General features: G+C 38.2%; 3 protein-coding genes and 1 pseudogene across 3 annotated transcripts in view; 3 read left to right on the forward strand and 1 right to left on the reverse strand.

Moving 5' to 3' along the window:
* LOC131791816 (dynein axonemal heavy chain 1-like) overlaps positions 1 to 15115 on the forward strand; it is a 48604-nt gene extending 33489 nt beyond the window's left edge. The window contains 22 exon segments of the mRNA XM_066173164.1: positions 4906 to 5151; positions 5896 to 6045; positions 6517 to 6677; positions 7245 to 7470; positions 7968 to 8078; positions 8273 to 8357; positions 8482 to 8633; positions 8721 to 8837; positions 9347 to 9429; positions 9706 to 9805; positions 9898 to 9942; positions 10094 to 10252; positions 10652 to 10783; positions 10879 to 11049; positions 11147 to 11326; positions 12087 to 12263; positions 12784 to 12954; positions 13295 to 13570; positions 13787 to 13882; positions 13959 to 14069; positions 14171 to 14405; positions 14624 to 15115. Coding sequence (XP_066029261.1) covers positions 4906 to 5151; positions 5896 to 6045; positions 6517 to 6677; positions 7245 to 7470; positions 7968 to 8078; positions 8273 to 8357; positions 8482 to 8633; positions 8721 to 8837; positions 9347 to 9429; positions 9706 to 9805; positions 9898 to 9942; positions 10094 to 10252; positions 10652 to 10783; positions 10879 to 11049; positions 11147 to 11326; positions 12087 to 12263; positions 12784 to 12954; positions 13295 to 13570; positions 13787 to 13882; positions 13959 to 14069; positions 14171 to 14405; positions 14624 to 14745 — 3306 coding nt within the window. The 3' untranslated portion in view covers positions 14746 to 15115.
* On the forward strand, positions 94 to 2159 carry LOC131791827 (D(1)-like dopamine receptor; annotated as a pseudogene).
* A 393-nt stretch (positions 15116 to 15508) lies between the features above and the next one.
* On the reverse strand, positions 15509 to 17670 carry LOC131791828 (centromere protein S-like). Its single transcript, XM_059109204.2, has 6 exons — positions 17596 to 17670; positions 17473 to 17524; positions 17116 to 17187; positions 16539 to 16572; positions 15944 to 16010; positions 15509 to 15748 (listed from the first exon to the last, which is right to left on the reverse strand). Exons 1-6 carry the CDS (start codon positions 17653 to 17655, stop codon positions 15608 to 15610), a joined length of 426 nt encoding a protein of 141 aa, XP_058965187.2. The 5' UTR covers positions 17656 to 17670; the 3' UTR covers positions 15509 to 15607.
* Positions 17671 to 18096: 426 nt separating this feature from the next.
* On the forward strand, positions 18097 to 23257 carry LOC131791817 (cilia- and flagella-associated protein 90). The gene is made up of 5 exons (XM_059109195.2): positions 18097 to 18213; positions 18356 to 18388; positions 20930 to 21061; positions 21495 to 21611; positions 22169 to 23257. Exons 1-5 carry the CDS (start codon positions 18112 to 18114, stop codon positions 22322 to 22324), a joined length of 540 nt encoding a protein of 179 aa, XP_058965178.1. The 5' UTR covers positions 18097 to 18111; the 3' UTR covers positions 22325 to 23257.
* Positions 23258 to 23356: the final 99 nt, after the last annotated feature.

Below are 23356 nucleotides of genomic sequence, written 5' to 3' on the forward strand. Positions count from 1 at the left end.
GTTAAGATCTAATTGAAGAACACATTGGATTGTATAAAGCTTAGATTCGCCCGTCCCTTTGATGTCCGATTCGAGGTTTTCAGATGATGGACTTTTGGAGGGAATTCCTGTGTCGATGGGGTACCAGCACCTGATACCCTTCCATTCATAACAGCAGCTCGCTCTCTAGGTCTCGCTCTACTCACCATACCAGGTAACTTTTTAGTTTGCTTGGCGGTGTGGAAGACCCCTACAAATGCTTGAGGACGCCATTCACTTTCTTTGTGATAAACTCTGGCACATTTCAGATCTGGTCGTGGGCATTGTTGTGGGCCGTTTTAATCGAGATAACATGCATTTTCGCGAAGGATTTTCCCTGAAAGGTTGAATAACGTGTGGTTATCCACATTCCTACTTCATCTCTTGTACCGCATCCGTACTGAATCTCGCAGCCCTGACAGTTGATCGCTTCACAGCGATAAGTCATCCGTTGCAGTATCGAGCACGACTCACCATCACACGCGCCTGTATAATCGCGGCTGTTATTTGGCTGGTCTCGTTCGCTTTGCCTTTTATTTACTTCGAAGTCGGGTATTTGCTTTATACATTTGTCTTCGCAAACACGGCCATAGCGTTTACTTTGATCATATTTCTCGCGACATATGTTGGATCCTTAAAAAGTATGAGAGCTCAGGTTATGGAGTGGAATATGCTGCGGGATAGTTCGCAAACAGAAGAAAACCGAGCAAAAATTAGAGCTGCGGCTTTTGAGAGGAATATCACACAGGTGTTTGTTGTTATGTTGGGGCTATTTTTGTGTTGTTATACGCCATCGCTTGTTATGATATACCTTATGAATCTGTGCTCGTCGTGCAGTTGTTACACAATCCACATTTGTCGTGATATGCAGTTCATCTTTGTACTGTGTTCCTCGGCGTTGAATCCTTTCATTTACGCCTGGCGTTTACCGAACTTCCGAAAAGCGTTTATTAAGATTCTGCGATGGCGTAAAGGAAACCAAGAAATAGCTCCTGCAAACACAGTAAGCATGGGCAATACTGCCACGTCAACCGTGGAATCCGCCTGACTGAACGATTGGAACGATTTCACTGACAAATAGTTTCACAAACGGCATCAAAACTGGTGAAGAAAGAATAAATACTTGTTCAAAGAAGGGGGAAATTCGCGTGTAGCAATGAACAGCTTGCGAGCCGGTGCCATGGTACTCTAAAAAAAAACTGTAAAGTAATCTTCGTTACGTAACACAACAGCTCACCACCATGGTACCGTCTAAGCCAGCTGAAGGTAATAAGCTTCCCATCTTTGAATGAAAGATTCTTATAGTCTCTTTAGAGACAAAAATGGCTTTTGGTGTGGAATCCTTTCTTTCAAGGAAAAATATGTAAAGGAAGTAACAGCATCTGTGAATACGCCAAGTATGGGCAAATTGATTGAATGATTTCTCTGAATAATGCGTGCGATAACACTGACTAGTCGTTCAGTTCATGAAGAGAAAGTCCTTGTGGAGTGATCAACAAGCAATCTCCTTCAAGTAGTCGCAAAACTTAAACATTTGAATCTACCTTCAGGTCATGCTCTATTTAGGCTGTGAAGGTCTTATTGAAGTAAGTTTTTCTCATTTTGGCCACAGGTGAGGCTTGTGGAAGAAGATCAAATTTCTTTCACCAGCTAAAAGCTCTCAAACCGCTTGCCTTGTTTGTGTTTAATCGAGATCACAAATGGTTGGCCCTCGTTTTAATTGCTAGGAAACCGAAAAATATTAAAACTTTTGTCCCTTTGCTGAACACTCATTTTCATGCCGTCCCAGCTAGACTTTCGAAGTTGAACAAACCTCTAAGTGTATTTTTGTCATCCGTTAGTGCCGCAGTAATATCTGCAAGGTTTGATTGATTCTATTTTTTGCTGGATTCACTGGAGCTCAATAAAGGACAAGTACAATTTTTTGTTGTCGGTTGAGTGCCACTTTAATTTTTTTCTTGCAATTTGAGTACACTGTATAACGAGCTGATGAATTGAAAGAGAAAGTTGCGAGCAGCTGCAGTTTGGTGATTTAAAATTGGGATTAGCCACCCAGATTTAGAACTCAATTTGAAAAAAATTCGTCATAAAGAGTCAATTTCTTGACTTTTTCACGGAATTTTGGACGCAGTTTTGCTGAATAAGATGAGTACGTGCTCTGAGTTGTTCCTAAAAACAATACTTATTTATATTTGCATGTAAAATGATCTTTAAACTGCTTTTTGTAGTACTTTGATAAATTGAGTTCCGTACTGTATACAATAAATCTCGCATCTATTCATCTGTAAATGGTCATCAAGAGAGGAAAATGATTGCCATTTTTAAGCGAAAGTGACCTGTTGAGAAGTCTGTTGTTTACCACAATGCTCAAGTCATAATCATTGACATTGTGCCCTTTGGTCTGTTTGCTATATATCCTCGGGCAGACGTTCATCGGGTCATTAGCTCATAATTAGCACAACATGGACAAGCATTTGATAAAATTTTTTCTTTCTCAAAAGTGAGTAGGGTGACTTTAACAGATGTAGAACGTGTCCAAAAATCGTCTCCCTTTTTTTTAACCGTTAAATTTCATCTTGACAACGGTATCTTTTTTTGTCTCTATTGGGGGATTTTTGAAAGTTGAGCTAAACAAGCCCTTTCATTCGCATTTACTCAAGCTGTCCACCTGCAAGACCGATTATGACTTGCTTCTCTCATTTTCTTCATTTTGAAAAGACGTTTGAGGTCGTAAAATATCTAACACCCATTTCTGGTGGCGTAATTGATTCAATATTTTCCCCACGTTTCCTGCAGCTTTGTCTCTCAGGGGGAGCGGTTAAGTTATGGTTTTACAAACGTTCTGTATTGTTGTGTTCCGTAGAAAGCAATCGGTTCGTCGAGAAAAATTTAATTTAGGAAGAACATCGAGTGTAACGTAAACGGGAATATTGCTATTCAAAAGGTTCAGCGTGACCGAGTGGTAAGGTGTTGATCCTGTATTTCGGTGGTAACAGGTTCAAGCCCCCACACTGTATTTGTTTTCCGTGGTCCCCAAGTTTACCCATCAGCTCTGCCTTGCCAAAATCTCTCTGGCCTGCCTCCTTCCTTTTCGTGTCTTATTATTTTTTGTGTTTTCCTTAACACTAGCAATCGGCTGTAGTAAACGAAGAATATTTTATAATTGTGGTTAATAAATATATGTTATTTGCCGGCTGGGAGGTCCGTATGGTGAAAAACTGTGACCGAGGTCTTGAAAATACTGCCCGAGGCCGTAGGCCGAGGGCAGCATTTTCAAGACCGAGGTCACAGTTTTTCACCATACGGACCGACCCTTAGCCGGTAAATAACATATTTATTGTTTTTAAATTTGACGAAATTCTTTCCGAAAGAACCCGAATGACTTATGGTCGTAAATACGGCAAGATCTTCCATAAACTGAACAATTTTTGAGTGAGTAAATGGTAGTTAAAATAGAGGTGATGCAAATTTAAGAGAGATGCCTCAGCGAAACATTTTCATTTCCGTAACGATAAAGGTGATTTAAAAGGCTTCCAAACAAACTTTGAAACATTATTTTTACAAGTATCTGTCACAATCTGACACCTGTCAATTAGAGAGCGCGCAAGAAAAAAAAAATCGTAGGAACATTTGAAAACCAACAGAACTAGTTTGGCAAGGACTGTCATGACAATGTTTTCTTAAAAATCAGTTAATGATCTAACAGAAAGTATTATTTACTCTCATCGACCATTCATTCATGTACGGAGATTTACCTCTGTTCATTAAGTAAACGGCGAGGAAAGTAATTGTGAGTAAATTCAATTTTTTATTTTGAAGTTGTGAGAGTTTGCTCGTTTGTTTGCTGTAATGGCGTGTTTAACTCTGATCTTTCCTTCACAAAAACTAAATTCGAACGGCACACTCCAACGAGACACAAGGGAATTTAATGCAGCCTTTTCTCAATTCCTTCAATTTCTGTTGTGCAATTTAAGGTACAAATGTCCAAATTGAACGGAATTGGAAAGACTCACCAGGAGCGTATATTTGTTGTAGAACTTAAATTAAAACTTCGCTCGCTTTTTTTTACTATGAACAAATTGCTCGAGAAAATTCAGATATTAAATGAATGAAAGTTCCATCGTTAAGTTTAACTGTAACCAAATACCTCACGTTTCAACTTTCTGGGTACTTTTTGTGAACGATTAAAATTAATTGCAGACGGTTTTTAGGCCGCTTGTCAACCAACGTAATGACACTATTGTTTATACAAATTCATTCTGAAACCAATATCTTTCTGTCAACCAAAGTGATTTGATAGAGAGAAAAGGGAGGGTTCATAAGTTATTTATCGGCTTGAGGTAGTGACCGACGTGTTTGCTTAAAAATACTGCCCAGCTGGAAAACGAGGTATATTTATGAAAAATGACAACGAAAGTTGGGATGTACTCGGCGACTCACGAAAGCGTTACCGTGGCCCGTGGGCAGAGATAGGAAAATACTGACCGGGTAAAGAACCAATCAGATTGCAAGATTCGTTACCGTGCCCTCTAAAGAAACAATAATTATCATTATCATCGTTATTATCATTATCGTTCTCGTTATCATTGCCGTCATTGTCATTGTCGTCGGCATAGTGTCAATCCTTATCATTTTTTTCATCTTATTATCATTATCATTATCGTTATCGTTGTCACTGTCGTTGTAACTTTCATTTTTGTTGTCATTATTATTATCATCTTTGCCATTTGCTTTGATATGGTCGTTGATTTTATTATCATCATTACGATAAAGTTGTGATAAAGAGGACCCAGCCATTTCGATCACGTGACGGGCGAGAAAAAATATGCGACCTTCCTGCCCTTACGATCCGCGTAGACTTGACCAAATTAGTCTCTCCTATCTCAGGGCGAATACCGCGTGTCAATGGTTGAGGAATGGTTAAGAGAATTACGTGGTCTGGAAATCCCTCACTCAGACAACTGTTCACTCGTGCCAACACTTGGAGATCCTGTAAAGATTCGCAACTGGCAGATTGCTGGTTTGCCCCGTGACACGCTGTCTGTGGAGAATGGTGTTATTGTGCAGTTCTCTCAGAGGTGGCCACTGTTTATTGACCCTCAGGGGCAGGCTAACAAGTGGATTAAAAGCTTAGTAAGTTCATGAGCTAACCAGGTTTTGACAACTGCATTGATAAATGATCGACGGTTCATATGTCACTTTGTTGGAAATCTCACTTAGATTGAAATTAGGCCGCAATTTTAAGATGGTAATGGCTAGTTATTAAGAAACAGCCCAACTTTAGACCAAGGATGAAATATAATAGTTTTGAATTGACGAGATTGTAAGCCTCTCACAATGTGGAAAAGTACTTTATTTCATGCATACTAAGATTTACATTGTGAAGTACTATCGTTCGTGTCTCTGATCATACGAACGATACATTTTCACAGTCATTGCGCTTCCAATCTTTGAAGTATGTCGGTCAGTAATAAGAAAATATCTCGGCATGTATCAAATACTCGCTGCGATGCATCAAAAAAACTCACTCGTTCGTTTTTTTGATGCACTTCAACTCGTGAATAAAAATCGTTCGTGTGCACTTTCCACTGAGTAATCTCTATTTACCAACTCCACAGATTATGCGAAAACCAATTTATTTTCCGGACATGTTTTCCGTCAGTTTAAGGGTTTTATAATTTGTTATCTCGGCTGCCAACTTCGCTCTGATTTATCACTTATTCATTTGCGTGTTTCTTGATGGCTTATTTGCTTTTCTTATTAAGAAGTGCCTTTTCATTCTTGCTAGAGACAATTCATATCACTGAATAGGTTTGCTTATTAGGTTAAATCCATTTCCTACTTTGTTTTCATAACTTTTGATTTTGGTTCCTGTAGGAAAAAGACGCCGGTCTTGACGTAATCAAACTCAGCGACCGAGATTTCTTACGAAGCTTAGAAAACGCTGTGCGTTTCGGTAAACCGTGCCTGTTAGAAAATGTTGGAGAAGAACTGGATCCAGCTTTAGAACCTATATTGCTAAAACAAGTAAGGAAATGATTGTAGATCAATTTAAAAGGTAGAGATCTGAACACTGCTCAAAATGAAAATTTCAATTTCTGGGAGGTTCAAAGGAGATTCATTCTCCATCTAAAGTTGCCGCTTTGTAATATAGCCCTTATCCGTTACATGAACCTTCTTTACAGCTCAGTTTTAGATAAAATTTTAGTTGTGAACCTCTGACTCGCTTGTGTATGGCCTAAATCAAAAACGAGTCTTCTGTAGCTCATTTTCAATGTACAGCATCCGTCCACGAGATCGAAAGATCCATGATTCGTATCCTTCGGAAACTAAGATTTCTCCTTAATCCCCCTATTGTGACCAAAGGTTATTATGATTCTCTCTTCTTTTACTGCTCTTTGAGTATCCTTTAAAATATGCTCAAATATAAACCATAAAAGAATTTTAAAACTCAACCAATACCGATTGCTCATATGGTGAAACATTTTTGTGTTTCAGACATTCAAGCAGTCAGGTAGTACAGTGATCAAGCTCGGAGACGCCATCATCCCTTATCACGATGACTTTAAGTTTTACATTACTACAAAGCTTCCTAACCCACACTACACTCCTGAAGTGTCCACAAAGGTCACTATTGTCAACTTCACTCTTTCACCAGGGTAGGTAGAATGGTAGTGGTCACTAAAATCGCTTTTGTCAAGTCAGATAAAACGAACATAGTCGATATGTTATACAAACGCGAAAAACAAGCGAATAATAATAATAAGAAAAAATAACTGTGTTTAACAGTAATTGAGTAACATTGTTTCTTATTGAGCAATTTTCAACTAAGTGTCGAATACGTTACCTACTTCCCTAGGTTTTTATCCTCCTCCTTCCTAATAACCGATCTGCTGCAAACTGAAGCTTATCATATCCTGCTGAATCATTTTCCTTACCACACCTAGTTTGCTTGTTTTCACCTTGGGTACTCACTTTTTTCCCTTGTGATATTAAGGTTTGTTCTGATTGGTTACTATAATTACTGCGATTTTGGTTTTGTGACGCTCCTCATACTTGCATTCATTCCGCTCTTCATATCGACAACTTTCATGCTGTATCTAAATTAATTTCTTACTGTGGGCTACGAAGAATAAGCATTATATTGTTATGCAGGTCCTGTTTCTCTCTTGAGCCGATTCTCATAATACTTGTAACTAACTGTCAGTTTTTTTTTCGTTTTATAGCGGTCTTGAAGATCAGCTTTTAGCTCTAGTGGTTGCTGAGGAGAGGCCTGACTTGGAAGAAGCCAAAAATCAGTTGATTGTCAGCAATGCAAAAATGAAACAAGAGCTCAAAGAGATTGAAGATAAGATTCTCCACAAACTATCGGCATCTGAAGGCAGCCCTGTGGATGACATTGATTTGATTCATACACTGGAACAGTCTAAAGCTAAGTCCATGGAAATCAAGGTAAATGGGGAAACTTCTGCTCTGTGTTCTTTGTACTGCTTTAAAAAGTATTTAATTGATAATGAGAAAAGTTCCTGATCCCTTTAAATCAGCGGTGTCTGCGACCGGTGGAAGGAGATGTCGGTGTGCGGTAGTCAGAAGATATACAAACTTAACCCTTTGTCACAAAATTACGCTTGTGCGCAAGGGATAATTTGCAAAATTTATTGCTGAGTATTGTTTGCGTCTTAGGGGGATTTAGGAATTAGGAGAACGAAAGATGGTGTTATTAACACTCACTCCGGCCTTGGTAGTAAATCAGTTGATTGGCTCATCGTCTTTCCCATTGCACGCAGGCAGCATCTGTCAACTATCTAAGCGAGCCAGTTTTTATTTGCCACGTAACTGATGTTGAAAACTTCAAACGTAAGACGGCGTCAATACTGTACTATTATTTATATTGAGATTCTTTTTAGTCTTCACTACATTGGTAAGTGAAACTATGTCCGCCGTTTCAGGCTAAAGTGGTGATTGCAGAACAGACTGAAAAAGATATTGACGAGACACGTAGTCAATACATCCCTGTAGCTGTCAGAACTCAGATACTCTTCTTCTGTACTTATGACTTGGTAAGTATTTCCTTTTACATTTCTAGATGACCCGGAGATCACCAAGAATATCCTATCGCATCCTCTACCGGAAATTAATATATGTACATGGTTGCTTAAGGGGTTGATTCACATAGAACTGAAAAGAAAGGACCTGTCAAACTAATCTCCCCGATAGCACTACTTTTTAAGCTTTATTTTCATTTATTTTCCAGGCTAACATAGACCCTATGTACCAGTATTCTTTGGAGTGGTTTATCCGCATCTTTCTTAACAGCATAGCAAACGCTGAAGCGTCAGGTATGTAGTTTGATTTTTTTCTCTGAAACTTTTAGGGTAACTGCGTGTCAAGCTTTTGTACATATTTCTTTTTATGGTCGTTTAGTACATGACAATTTTTCTGTTGGTTTTATCTTCTTTACAGATAACTTGGAAAAGCGTATCGTAAACATCAACGACTATTTCACATTCAGCTTGTACTCTAACGTGTGTCGCAGTTTGTTCGAAAAAGACAAACTTTTATTCTCATTCCTCGTGTGCGTCAGAATCCTGATGAACGACAATAAGATTAACATGGTGAGCACTGATACCTTTACCTTTTAGTATCTGTTTACTTTTTGAAAATCTTTTCTTTTTTAAAGCAGACATACTTTTCTCTTTCAGGATGAGTGGCGTTTCCTATTGGCTGGTGGCTCTGCTATTCCCAAGGAGATTGAGAACCCCGCCCAGGACTGGCTGTCAGACCGGGCCTGGTCCGAAATACTTCGACTTCCAGTGCTGGTAAGTCATATCCAGAATGAAATATCGTACGTGACATTGATATGGGCGCATAGAGGTCATTTCCATCTTTTAGTGGAACCTCGAAATATTTACTCCGCAGTAAAGAAAAAAAAATAAAGAAAGAATAGGGATGACCCAAGAAGAAACTAATTTTTGTAGGATGGCGAAGATCAACTCTGATTGCTCATTAAGAGCTTGACAAATTTTTAAGCCAAGGTTTTATAATGGTCAAACCGTGACGTCTCTCCTTGAAGACAAGTCTTCATTCTGCTCGAACGATCGTACGCTAACTGGAATGGTTGAGGTTCACAACAAAAAGAAAATTGTGTCTATGAATTGCCAGTGTGTCTGCTTAATTTTCACCCTCGCTGCGGTTCATAAGGATTTCGATTGACATTTTAACTGGTTCACCATTTTTGCTGGATAATGTAAGTTTTGTAAAAAAAGACTTGGTTGCTTAATTTTAGCTCTTCATTTAATAACTGTTGTTGCTTCTTTATCTATTTCAGCCTAAGTTTGCCAATTTTGCTGAAGACTTCAAGAATCACATAGAGGGATTTCGAAGAATGTTTGACAGTGCTGACCCTCACCGGTTAGTTATTTATTCACGAATCACTTTTCAATTATCACTGAAAAGAAAATGGATTGAATTGAAACAGAAAGGACAATATTTGATACTATTGAGACTTTGCTTTCTTTATCTTTCTCTTTCCTTTTAGTCTTTGTTAGTTTGTTGGTTTTTCGGTTTCTATGTTCGTTTTTGCTTTGGTTTTACGGGTCTATCATCCTTTTAAAAAAAGTAGGTCATCATTTCTTTTTCATCACCTAATCATACTTAGTTGAATGTTTTATTTCTAAATCCCCATAGTGAGCCGTTGCCTGAACCGTGGAACACTGACCTGGATTCGTTCCAGAAGCTTCTTGCGTTGAAATGCTTGAGAGCTGACAAAGTTACTAATGCAATGCAGGTACAAGAATTAAAAAATACATTGAAGTGTGGTGTTTTAAACATGTCATTTTGCCCTTTATAAGACTGACTGATTGTTTTACTTTCTTACAGGATTTTGTTTCTGAAAATCTTGGCCAGCGGTTCATTGAACCCCAGGTAACTTTTGATACCTTTGTGTTGACGGCGTGGTCAGTTTATCCTAAAAAAAATGCTGTCATCTAGAAGTTATAACTTAAAATGAACGTAAATCTGATTTTCCTCAACTGCAAGACAAACTTTAGAATTCCTACAAACTTTTGTTTTTTAGACGACGGATTTGTCTCTTGTGTTTAAAGACTCGTCTCCTACCACTCCACTCATCTTCGTGTTGTCAGTTGGAACTGACCCAGCCGCAGACCTGTATAAATTTGCTGAAGAAATGAGGTTTTCAAAGAAGCTTAGTGCAATTTCTCTCGGCCAGGGTCAGGTGAGTGGTCAGCTTTTACTACTCTTCGAATGATTTGAATCTTACTCTTTTAACAACTTCATCTTCAGGTGCTTTTTCCTTCAGATGTGAAGAGTAAAATGTCCTTTGCACGAAGTTACGTTTTAAGTCATATATTGAAAGGGGTAGAACATTTAATCACCTATGCAATTTCCAGTGCAGAAAGATTGTTTTACACGCTTTTGTGACTTAAAGTCGCCTCGATAAGTTGAAATTTGTGCATCTGATAAGAAGATGAACTGTCTACTGGTTACATGTTACCACCTGCTCGGATGTTGGCAAAACCGAAAAAAATATACAAAGTCACTATTTAGAATGGCAATTACATTATAATGAGTAGCTTTTTTATACTCAGACTTGCACTTCTCTTTTTCTCTACAGGGTCCTCGCGCAGAAGCTATGATGCGCTCGGCCATGGAGCGCGGAAAGTGGGTATTTTTCCAGAACTGTCATTTAGCCCCAAGCTTTATGCCCAGTCTTGAAAGACTCGTGGAGAATATCGATCCAGACAAGGTTAGCAGCCATTAAGATTTTCTGAACTAACATCAGAAAGTTCTGTCGCTCCCCAGTTTACTAAGACTGGTATTATTTCGTATGTCTCCGAACAGGTGCACCGTGACTTCCGCCTGTGGTTAACCAGCATGCCAAGTCCCAAGTTTCCAGTCTCTATTCTACAGAATGGTTCAAAAATGACCGTGGAACCTCCGCGGGGGATTAAAGCCAACTTATTGAGATCTTTCACGGGATTTAGTGACGAGTTCTATGCAAGTTGCAAAAGGGTTAGATTGAAAAAAACGTACTCATTACTGTAACTTCATTTGCTAAACTAATACCCTCTAACACAATTGAAACTTTTTTTCCTTGATCCATATTCAGGAAGAATTCAAGTTCCTTCTTTTCTCGCTGTGTCTTTTCCATGGGGTCACCTTGGAGAGAAGGAAATTTGGTGCTCTGGGTTTTAACATCCCGTACGAGTTTACCACTGGAGACTTAAGGATTTGTATAAGTCAATTGAGCATGTTCTTAGAGGAGTACGAAGAGGAAATACCTTTCAAGGTAAATCATTTCACCTATTCCTTATCGTAAATAATTCATTAGCCATCTCCAACATCTTTAAATCAGTCAAACGATACTGATGTGGTATATCAAGTTCTTTTGATGTCGGAAGTGTCTCTTCGATTAGACTCATTCAGTGAATTAAAAACGATCCAGGTCTAGTTTCAAAAGTTATGTTTACAATCATGCACCTTACACCTGGGACCGTAAAATGAGCTTAAAACCGTCATTTTGGAAGGACTTTTTGTAGTGTGCCACTGTGCAATGCAAATCGGATTTAGATGTCATACATCTCTTAAACTGCATTTATGTTTAAAAGTACATTAGAAATATAGGCGTTAGTTTCCAGCGGAACCCTAATTCATTCTAGGCGCCTGTGTTTTTTTTTACTGACTGCCTACGCCTTAATGATATACGCAAAAAAATTACGCGCGTCTCATTGGCTGAAAACGAATGCATTTTTCATGTAACACGAGTGCAAAGTTGTAACACGAATGCAAATTACAAATAGCGCGCGCGCTGCCAAAATTTCGTTTGTCTGTACTTTCTGCGGTGCTTTTTCATTTAAATAATTATCAAGTGACATGATTTCTCGTGCAATTTGGTGTAAATGAGCACTTGTCAATTTTTCAGACTACAATTTTGTTGTCTTTGAAAATTTTACTCCAGCATAGTACATCAAATTGCACTCGAAATCATGTTATTACCTATAAATATCTCAAGTATTTGTTTCATTTGCTTTTGTCGTGACTTTTTTCAGGTCCTAAAATATACTGCTGGACACATCAATTATGGCGGTCGTGTTACCGATGACTGGGATCGCCGGTGTATAATGAACATCTTAAATGATTTCTACTCACCTGACGTGCTCAGCAGTGAGCACAAGTTCTCCGAATCTGGAATTTATCACCAGCTTCCTCTAACATCTGATCACGAGGTATTTTCAGTGATGTGGCCAAGTTTAATTTATGCTATATACAACTTTTAAAATCTTTCCAAACGGACCGAACAGAATGACCCAACTTTACTTACGAACCAGAGTGAGAGCATCCATTTGACAAATGAAAGACTTTTCACTTGACTCTGATGGTGACTAAATGATGGTGTAGCATAGGGAGTGGGTGGAAGCAGTTATAGAGGATATTAAAAGTCCCAAGGTTGTTTAAGGAACAAATGACTCACTTTAAATCCGCCAGGGCACCGATTGCAGAGTAATTTATGTAACGTTTTGGTTTCCTCTTTTACGTATATCCCTGGTTGTCAAGTTGAATGAGGCAACTCCTACTGGTGTGAGAGAAAAGTTCAAGCCAATTACATCGATACTCTATTAAATTTATTAATCTGATAGCGATATATGACACCAGTCTCATCCATTTTTTTTGTACGTTATGAAATATTTTTGGAAAGACACGGTGAACTCACTCTTCTACTTGTTACTACGCTTCATTTCTTGTCAGCATTATCTTCGATACATTCGTGGTTTACCAATCAACGATACTCCAGAGATATTTGCTCTTCATGACAACGCCAACATCACTTTTGCTCAGAACGAGACGTTCAGTTTACTTCAAGGAATACTCAAAATGCAGCCACGTGCGTCATCTGGGGCGGGAAGGTCGCGTGAAGAGGTTGGTGTGTAATAGGATCTTCTCCCAACCTCTGTGGCGGTCGAAAATGAAAACCACTGAATATTAAGTGCTCAGAGACAGCCTTAAATTGGTCATTTTACAAGTTTTCATCTAGCTCTCTTAGGGCCTCTAAGGATATCAGTTTTTGTAACTGTAGGAGTTACCCTAACCAAATAAAAGCATCTTCTTCTTCTAAAAATTGAAAACAATTGTATAGTTGGAGGTATATGCTGTACCTGCATACATGGTATTACAAAAAAAATTACAAACTACGGAATCAGTTTGCTTGTCTTTTAAGACATCCAGCTGGATTGAAATTTATCACGTTTTTTATGTTTAGGTGATGGAAGAGGCTGGCCGCAGTATTCTAGAGAAGGTACCCCAACCTATTTCGGTTTCCATGGTGATGGAAAAACACCCTGTGCGGTACGAGGAGTCGATGAACACGGTTTTAATCCAAGAAGTGATTCGTTACAACAAACTGTTAGAGACTGTCAGACAGACATTAAACGATCTGCTTAAAGCACTCAAGGGTCTGGTGGTGATGTCACAGGCTCTGGAGACAATGGCAAACAGTATCTATATTAACTCTGTACCGGAATTATGGGCCAGTAAGGTATGCAAAAAAATTGGTATCTTCATAGGTTTGATAAATCTTTTGTTGAGTTAGAAGTTTGTATGGAGTGAAATTAGTGCTTTGTTCTGATTAACGTCCGTATCTTTTTATCTTTTACACTCACTTCCTGTCAGAAAGTTATAATGAAAGGATGCGTAATTATCAGTTGTGTGAGTTCCGTGTGTTTAATCTAGCTTACTCTCCGTTCGTTTCCAGGCCTATCCGTCATTAAAACCGCTGGCGTCCTGGGTAACTGATTTGGTGGCTCGAGTTCAATTCATTGATAAGTGGATTGAACATGGAATACCTCCAGTAAGTTTTAATTACTCTATGCAGAACTTTTAGTGACATTGCGTTACCTTTGCTAATAGCTCTGTTTTCTTGGCAGGTTTTTTGGATATCAGGTTTCTTCTTCCCTCAAGGATTTTTAACCGGAACTTTGCAGAACTTTGCGAGATCTTCTTCGATCTCTATTGATGTGATCACGTTCGACTTTGAGGTAGGCCTGTTTATCAAGATGTTACTCTCCAAAAAAGCCATGACTTCTTTTTCGTATTAAGAACCAATTTTTCATTAGGCTGACATTTCATCTCTCTCTAGGTTATGAAGAAAACCGAAGCAGAGTTAACCTCTCGCCCCAATGACGGATGCTTCATTCGGGGTCTCTTCCTCGAAGGTGCTCGATGGGACTACGACAAACACGAATTGACCGAATCCCGACCGAAGGAGTTGTACACCGACATGCCGATCATTTGGTTGAAACCAACGGCGAACCGAGAGAAGCCGAGCAAGGGTATCTATGACTGCCCAGTGTACAAAACGTTGACCAGAGCTGGTACGTGAAATTTATCGTTCATACGTAAACGAAGAGCAGCGATCTCTAATTTTTGAGAGCAGTGGTCTCTCTGTTTCAGTGAAACAATCACCAACTTCAATGACGTTACAACACCATGCCGTGGCCAATGACCTTGCTCCTTTGACAAATTCTACGCTTTAGAATAATGACAAGTAAGTTATGTACTAATTTTGATCAATCTTTTCTTGATTTTAAAGGTACACTATCCACAACAGGCCATTCCACAAATTTTGTTCTTCCAATTGAATTGCCAAGCAGTCAGTTGCAGCGCCACTGGATCAAAAGGGGTGTGGCACTCATGTGCGCTTTGAACTATTAAACTTCTTTACGTAGATTCGAACAAGCCGTGAGTGTCCTAAAAAAGAACGTTTTTCTCGCCTGGTTTTCGAAAAATTCGTGTTTCTTCGCCTTTAACTTTTTAAAAAGTGACGAGTGTAAATAGTTCCATATTTTTGTACGTTGTTTGTTTTTCTCAGGTTGGCAACGTCTCTTTCGTGTGTTTGAATGCCAGTTCATGCGTGAATTATAATTTAAACAAACTGCTTTTCAAGTTGAATCTTATTCATAAACGGCACAGGAAGAACGTGACATAATGTTTTGTAAATATTAACTTTCACACCCAGTGCTACACTGTCAATTATGTTTGAATATTTGGTAAAATGTTAAATAATTAAAAGATTTTACTCTTCCGTTCATGTGCAATTCCTCAACACGCGACTTAAACAAGTTCTTCAGTGGATATTTTATAACACTTCCCATGATAAGGGTGTATTGTTCAGATACAATGACTGCCCTTCCACACATCACTGTTGACATTTTATTGACACATGAATACTAAAAATGATAACAATGATACACATTTTCTAGTGTGTAAACCTTCATTAGATGTGTCATGAAGTGTCTCTTAAATACTTATGACAATCAGCAACATTATATCCCATAACAAAACTTTTAGTGATTCAAAGTGGTAAGGATGGTTTTTCCTTTTAACAGGGAGTTAAATAATGTACTTTCCAATCTCACAGACTATTGTGTTATTTATAGTGTCCCCATGAGCAACAATCATTTAAAACTCTCTTGGCTCTTTGTTCAAAGTCTTCATTTAATATATTTATAAGCAGCTGTTCAAATTCTTTACAGCATGACTCCAAAGTCTTCTTCAAAGATATTCCCATGCTATATCATTGATTATCTTCGATTTCAAGAGCTTCATTGCACTCCTGGGCTGGTTTAGTCTTCTTTACTTTTCTAGTTTTCTTATAAGCCTTATTAGCTTCATGTGCTTCTGCCAGTTCTTTGCTCATCCCTTCCATATGTGCAGCCTGGAATGTGTGAATTGAGTAAGGAAAAAAAATCATCACAATGAAAGGTTAATCCTTAAACTCCCACAAGTGTAATAGACCAGTACTTTCTTATCTGTATTTGAATATTTTAAATGAGTATTTAGTATACTACAACAGTGGATAAATTTGAAGGTGGGCTCTGATTGGCTACTCAAACTGTGATCTTGTACATACCAAAGTAGAACTTTTTCTGGCAAGCAGCTGCACATCATCAGAGTTAATTTGGCTTCTTTTTCCATGTCTAAAAGCAAAATATAGATTGTTTCATCGATCAAGTATGGTTATCAGCATATATACCAACTCTCCATAACAAAGAGCAATTCATTCTGTCTTATAATTACCAGTCAGCAAACCCCCTAGATAAAAGTTTATACTTAGGAACATAACAGTTCCTTAAAAATACATAAATTATCACATGACCCAAAATCATTTGGCCTTTTCTGCTTACTTTATTTTCTTGCATCTTGTACATTTTTCCTTGCAGAAAAAAAATAGCCCTTCTTCTTGATGCTGTACCTGTTTACTTACATGCAACACCCCAATCGTATAACCATTTATGTCTCATGAAAGGGTGTGGTCAATGCAATCAAAAGTATTTTTCGAGGGGTATATTGATTGGTGAAATTTAGTAACTGGGGATGATGAAAAAGTTGAAACTTCCACTTCCAGATTTCCCCTGAGGCGGGTAACTCTGTATCAGTAGATTAGTGCTTATTTGAACCAACCAAGAATCATACCAGAAAAAATGAAAGAATGATAACCAACTTACTTTGCAAATAGTTCAAGATCTGTTGCAAAAGATTCTGAAATGAAAATATTCTCCTTCAATAAGCTACATAGTAATGAGCAATTGTTCAAAATACAGAATACCTAGTTAATGGGTATTTTTCTTTTTCATCTGCCTGTGGTGGTGGGAGCCGGGGGATGGGGGGGGGGGGTAGAAGAAGGGAAGGGGCTATAGAGCAACTTGTGGACCAGTCATTATTTATCCCCTAGGGGAGGGGGTTGGAGGATTTTGGTTATGTCACAACAAAAATTACCTGATTAACCTATCATGCATTGTAATATTCTTATGATCCCCATTCATTTGCAGTTGTCAATATTCTTTGTACTCTGTTGGGGACGTCTGATTCCTTTCGTTTCCCCATGAAAACCATATGATCCCCCCTTAAAACCCTACACCCTTCCAGGTACTAAATAATAAGTGGTCCCTCATGAGAAAGGAGAAGTATACCGAGTCGGAATTTCTTTTTTGCCAATTATTTCCTAGGGGGTTAGCATACACTCTTTGACCCCTTTAGCTACAACCCTTGATGTTGCACATCTACTATATTCAATAGGCGTACCACATTGCTTGAAAGTCGTCTCTGTTAAGGCAGCAATGAATCTTCTGGAATATTGTAACCCTGACTCCTCACCTACATCAGAGTCAAACATGTAACATACGGCTACACACAAGAACAGACTTACAAATTTGTTCTAAACACAGGTAGAACTGGCAAATTAATACACTGGCTGATCAAATATGTGATACTGTGGTGGGAAAAAAACTCAAATATCGAATAAAGGATGGATTTTCACAAGCAACGTCAGATCAAATATCGTCATCAAGCGAACAGGGTCGCAATAATTCATCGCGCACTCCAGAGTGCACGATGAATTATTGCGACCCTGCTCGCTCGATCGATCGAAATGAAACGTACCTGCTTTTTCACAAATACGGCCTACGGTGTAGTGCAGGGCAGCTTTCAAACGCTGTGAAATAAATTTTACGATCAGAATAAATTTAAAACTATTGAAAAGTGACTACATCGGAAAAATCCGACCTGTTGATAAGCCAGGGCTTCGTATTCTTCATCCTCTAAATCGTCTCCTGATGCCGCCATAACTAAATTTCGCGCTTTCCGGTTCCAGTCTACCGCTCAGCAAAGACAGCCATTCGTTACCACTCTCCTCTCTGTGATTCATGTCTTTTAGAAGAATTAAGAACTGTCTACACTTATTTATGTTTGTAATAATTTCTTCGAGACTAGTTCCAGAATTAGATAATTTTTAACAAATAATCGTAAGTTAAAAGGGAAGTTACCAATGACAACGTGGATAGAGTATTCTTTTATTCAGGAATCCCTATTTGTTTCCAGCGGGTTCTTTGACTAGTGTGGTCCATGAACTCGAATCTTTTTCTTTCAGTGTTTTGAAGAGACAAGTCATAATTAACACTCCAAGTCTCTCTTTATTGTGCTAAGAAGGAAAAAATCCCGAGAACAATAGATGGGAACAAAGGTTCTATTGCTATGGTTACGCCCCGTATACACGAAAGGATTTTTCAGTTATCGAACAACATGGCGGCCACCACAAGGGAATCGCCGTCTTCACGTTATCCTAGTGAGAAATCGGTGAAAGAAGCCTTAGATATGCTTAAACCTCCTGGTATTCTATCAAAGGTTGGCCTATTTCATCTGAAGTTTTATCTTGTTGCCATATCTGTTATCGAAAAAAATATAATTGACTTCTAAAACGTAAGAGAACGAATTCTGTCGCGCTTTCACGAAATATCACTAAATGCGATTTATTTATTACTGACAGGCCTACAACCAATTCCAACTAAAAAGATATCAGGTTAGTCCTTTTTTTGTCTTTTATAAGTCAACCTCTGAATCTATCAACCTGGGAGTTTTTGGTTCCGTCCCTCCTTCAATTAACGTGAATTCTTTTGAATAGATCATATGTTTTACGATGGCAAAGTGAAACTTCTATACCACTATGTATGAAATTCAGAATTTCTGAGACGTGTTGAGAGGTCCTTAGTAGTTTGACTGTAAGAATGTGTTTGCATCTGTGCCCTGAAACGTCTGGTTCCGATCTCGGTACCTGTGCGAGCTCCCCTTTTGCGATCGAGTCCCCTTCATTTTCTCAAATCCAAGATCCAACGTTCGAACTAATGTTTAAAGGTATTTCAGTCATAGATATCAATTCCTTATCAAGGATGTGATCAAACTCTCAGAACAAAGCCAATATCTAACCATCTTGACCAAACACCTTTTCTCTTTAGATTACACCAAACAAGTGCGAAATAGCATGATAACAAAAATATCGTGGTTTTCACAAGTAAATAGAATCATACTTTTGCCTGCAGATGATTTGTAATTTATGATATGTAAGTTAAGAAGTGATCCTTATACGTGAGCAGCAATCAAACAGATTGCAGAAAAGAAGCCTGAAGACAAGTCAGGCTTTTAAGGCATTTGAACCAGTTCCTCCTGGATACTAGTAAAAAATTATTATTATTATTAAATTATTATTCATATGGTTTCAGCTGTGTTTGCTCCTTTAATGCTTTGCAGAATAGGGAAACAGGAATGTTTTTTTTTGTTTAAAATATGGCAGTGGTTCTGAAGTATGTCAGCTAGCTTTATATAATTTATGCAACTGAAACTAAGGATACAATACAGAATGAGGAAAATGGTCCCTTGAATTTTGAATCAAAGCACAGGATTAGCTTCATCTTGCCTGCAGAGATTGGTCATAGGTTCAAAAATATTTACATAATATGTGCCAACTTTGAGCCTATTGTATCATACCAGCATAATTTTCAGAAGGATGAACCAAATTCAGTTTGAATTCTTCACTCTTTCATCGCATGAGCATTAAGGGTCTTGTTAACTTAAATCTTCCTCAAAAATTTATGAAGAGAGAGGGAATCTTTTTCAGGGAAAATTACATAAACCAGGGCTGGCCCTGTAAACATGATGACATGTCAAATATCCATGAGTGTCCAGATTAAAGTTTGTTGCCAACCCTTTAAATTGCTAAAATTTGCTATTCATAGTCACAGAAATGACAATATACAACATTCCAAGTGGAATTAAGTCAGATTCTACTTCAATGATACTCAAGGAAATTGACAGGAATTCAGTATCGACGCTTTATAGCAACATACCTATCTGCTTTCTGGCCCTATTATTTGCACTAACCCCTCAAAAAGAAATAAAGGACCTAATCACATTGACCAAGAGAGCATTAGGAAGGTTATGGATATTTTCTAGAACACCATGCACTATAGATCTGTTTAAACTATTTTGTGGATGGTCTTTGAAAAGTCTCTCAGTTATGTTGTTTAATGAATTGCATCATACACATCAGCATATATATCAGATGTGATGCCAGGTAGTTTAAAAGGCTTATTTAAGGTTTTTTTACAGACCTTGATTATATCTATGATAATGATAGGAAATCAACACAAAATTAAAAACATTGACCCTTGGCTCTATTGCAGTGTTGCCCCACTCAGGCTTGAGGAATATTTTTATACTCTGTATTGTTTCTTGGAATTCTTTTTTTTTTCTTCTCAGTAGTTCATTTTTTGGCATAATTGAACTGCTATGTACACTTTGAATAAGACAAGAGTAAACATAAACAAACCATAGGTGAGATTTGTCTCTAAATGAACTAGTTTAATGTTCAGATAAGTTTTAGATTTACAATTACTATGGCAACAATGGTGTGATAATTACAGAGACTTGCTCACTGATTATGTTTCACATCCTTCTACACCTTGATTTCCTGGAAAACTTCTAATTTCCCTGCAACAGTGTCTTATAGGCAAGTTAAGTCTTTTTTGTAACATATTTACATTTAAATAGAAATAAGAATAAATACTGTCCTGATGCACAATAACGAGTCTATGTAATGAAGTGTTAATTACATCCTAATTACCATGAAAAAGGGATCGCTTTCAATAAATGGGGTCTCATCGCGCTTGAGTTGTTTTTGTTCAATAATCTGATTAATCCTGCAGGTGATATACTTTACAACACAAAGCCTGTTGCCAAGCAACCGTCTTACATTCTTCATTGACAGAAAACGAATCGTTTGTTGCATTTTTACAAACAATCGAACCAAAGTAAATCGAAGCCTGATCGCAGCTCGTTCCTTTTCTTACTCGAAATTCACGTAAAATGGGCGATTACCCCGGGAGCGGATACAAAATGTCTTCATACGGTCTTAAACTTTACAATCCTCAAGAAACTGTGGGCCAGTGGACACAATGTTGTAAGGTACAACACACCTGCGTGAGGAAACAGACTGCAATGTGTTATTTTGTTGTTGGTTGTGGTTTGGGCGAAGAAGCTAAACTTTTCCACTTTTTATTGATTTTAGCGCGAAGATGCGATCAGGAAGAACCATGTTGTCACTACAGGCGGAGAAGGTGTAACAGACTCGTGGAAAGTCGAGAGACCAAAATCTTTAGATCTTGCACAAGATACCAGCTATTTCCTTGCCAAGACAGTGGTATGTTTGATGTTACTTTTGCCTCGCCAGTTCCCCCTTTTTTGAAGATTCGTGCGTATGAAGTGTGAAATGTTCTCTTATTAAGTTCATGTTATTGACAGAAATAATTTACCGTTATCTGCTGTTGTGAGAACGGTACATTAGCGTAGCCTGACAGCACGAATTTTTGTTAGATTAAATGGTTTCTGTTACCAGAAGTTTGCCGTCAGATCTGTCTCCAGTTTGCAGGGTATGTTGGTGACGAAATGATGAATTTGCATTTTTCTTTGCGTTTTCTCTTTTTCTGAGTACCTGATTTCTTATTTACCCTAAATTTGAGAAACAGAAAATATTCTTACGGTAAAGGTGTAAGTTTTTCTCACCTAATTTCAATCAGAGCTCGCTTTACCTTTAAGTATGGATTTGCTTATCGTTATCTTGTTTTTTCTTGTAGCATCAAAGACCTTCTACATACGATCGAATAAATCATGTTGTTGAGGGATACGATCAAAAACTCCACCGTGACGACAGAGAACACGCAAAGTCACGAGGACTTACTGTCAATAGAGAGGTAAGTTTTAGTCTTTTTTTGTTTGTTTTATTTTTGTGTTTATTTCTTATCTCTAATTCGTTGGTAGAGGAACCCCGGTCGAAATATAAATTTGTCAGAGTACTTCTCGTGATGAGTCCCTTGTAGACTAAAAAATGTTGAATACATTATGAAGAATTGAGAGCGAGGGTTTGACTTGCTCGGAAATTGGATCTACTCTGAGAATTGGAGTATGATTTTGATATACCGGTACTTAGGGAAGTGAGGCAGCGGGAGGCGCTTACTCGAGAAGGGCGCTCACCCGGGGGAGGGCGCTAATTAGAGAGTTAGCGGTTATTCGAGGAAATACTGGTACAAAAAATTGCAAAATGGAATTCGTTTTTTGACTCCAACTCAAGTGTATTACCCTTTTTTTTTTGTTTTTTTTTGTTTTTTTTTGTAAGTAACTCTCACTTTAGTTGGGAAAAGTTTCTCTATGCATATTCAGCTCAGTGGGAACGTCTCAGTGACAGGAACACATACGTATGGGAATTTCCTTCTTGAGTGAATCTTATTTTTGTTGTTTATCACCTTATTAGGAGATCAGGGTGCCAGTACCTGCGCGGTCCTCGTCTGTGTACGGCCATCCGCGACTGAAACCTCTAGAGTTCACAGACCGGAAACACGTCAGAGTAGAAATTTGTAAAAAAGACTTCCTTAGGTTAGGGGGAACCAACATTGGAGATGCTGACTAATATTTGACTCTTACATCAAAGAATTCTTCCACTCACTCAACAGCCCAAGAAGTTTTAATCTATGACGTATCTTAATTCTTATGTTTGAATATTGCGGCGCGACAGATGCGAGCGCGGGATCCTAGTGAAATTCATTAAAAATGAGAAATGGCTTAATATTACAAATATCGTTGCTGAAACCCTGAATAGTGATTCGTAGAAGTTCACATGTGATGACGTGTACGTGAGATATATTGGAGTACAGTTTCAATATATTATATGGAATTTCTTTTTCTTAAAAGTAGCCTGTTTGTGCGCTGGTTTAATTTATTGTAGTCATCCCCAAGCGGTAACCTTTTCACAAGGAAACTGGGTTTTATAATACAGCTGTTCTGTTCAAAGTTGCTGGCGCAAATGTGGCACAAATGTTAGTCTTCTATCGATAATAATAGCTTAGGACATCAGGTGTTTGTTTGAATGTTTACTGAAGTAACTCTGGTCTTTTTTCTGTTTGATATATTCGAACTTTTAGTAATTTTTAGTCAGAAGTAGCTTAAATCGTCCTGCTTTTAGGCGTCTATCATTTCATCCCTTTTGTGGGATGAAAAATTAAATTAAATTTAAAAAGGGATTCGTCTACAGACAGTTTGGCCTAAATTTTGTCTGAAGTAACGTCAGCTTGACGGAACCGAATGAAAATATCAGTCAATGACTACAAAAGCTTCAAACGAACATTCAAGCCGTAATTTTCTTTTTCCAGTGATAGACAGAAAATAAAAAAACTAATGAAGAATTCTTCCCGAGTAATGCAGTGTACACCTTTCTGTAGTCACAGGACCAAATAAACTGAGAAGTACTTTCCATTCCTCACAGAATGAGTTATTGTAGGTTTTCGTAGGAGGTCGTTTGCACAACACTTAATTTAATTGTACGTAAATAAAGCCGTAGATAGGACCCTGTGTGAGTGTCGTTAGGGTGACGGGTGGGAGGGGGGGGCAAACGAGGATACACAGGAGCTCCCGTGACATTTGCAACCCAGACTCAGGTGATGTT

This window comes from Pocillopora verrucosa, chromosome 1 (genome assembly GCF_036669915.1).
Source record: "Pocillopora verrucosa isolate sample1 chromosome 1, ASM3666991v2, whole genome shotgun sequence".
Taxonomy (NCBI): Eukaryota; Metazoa; Cnidaria; class Anthozoa; order Scleractinia; family Pocilloporidae; genus Pocillopora; species Pocillopora verrucosa.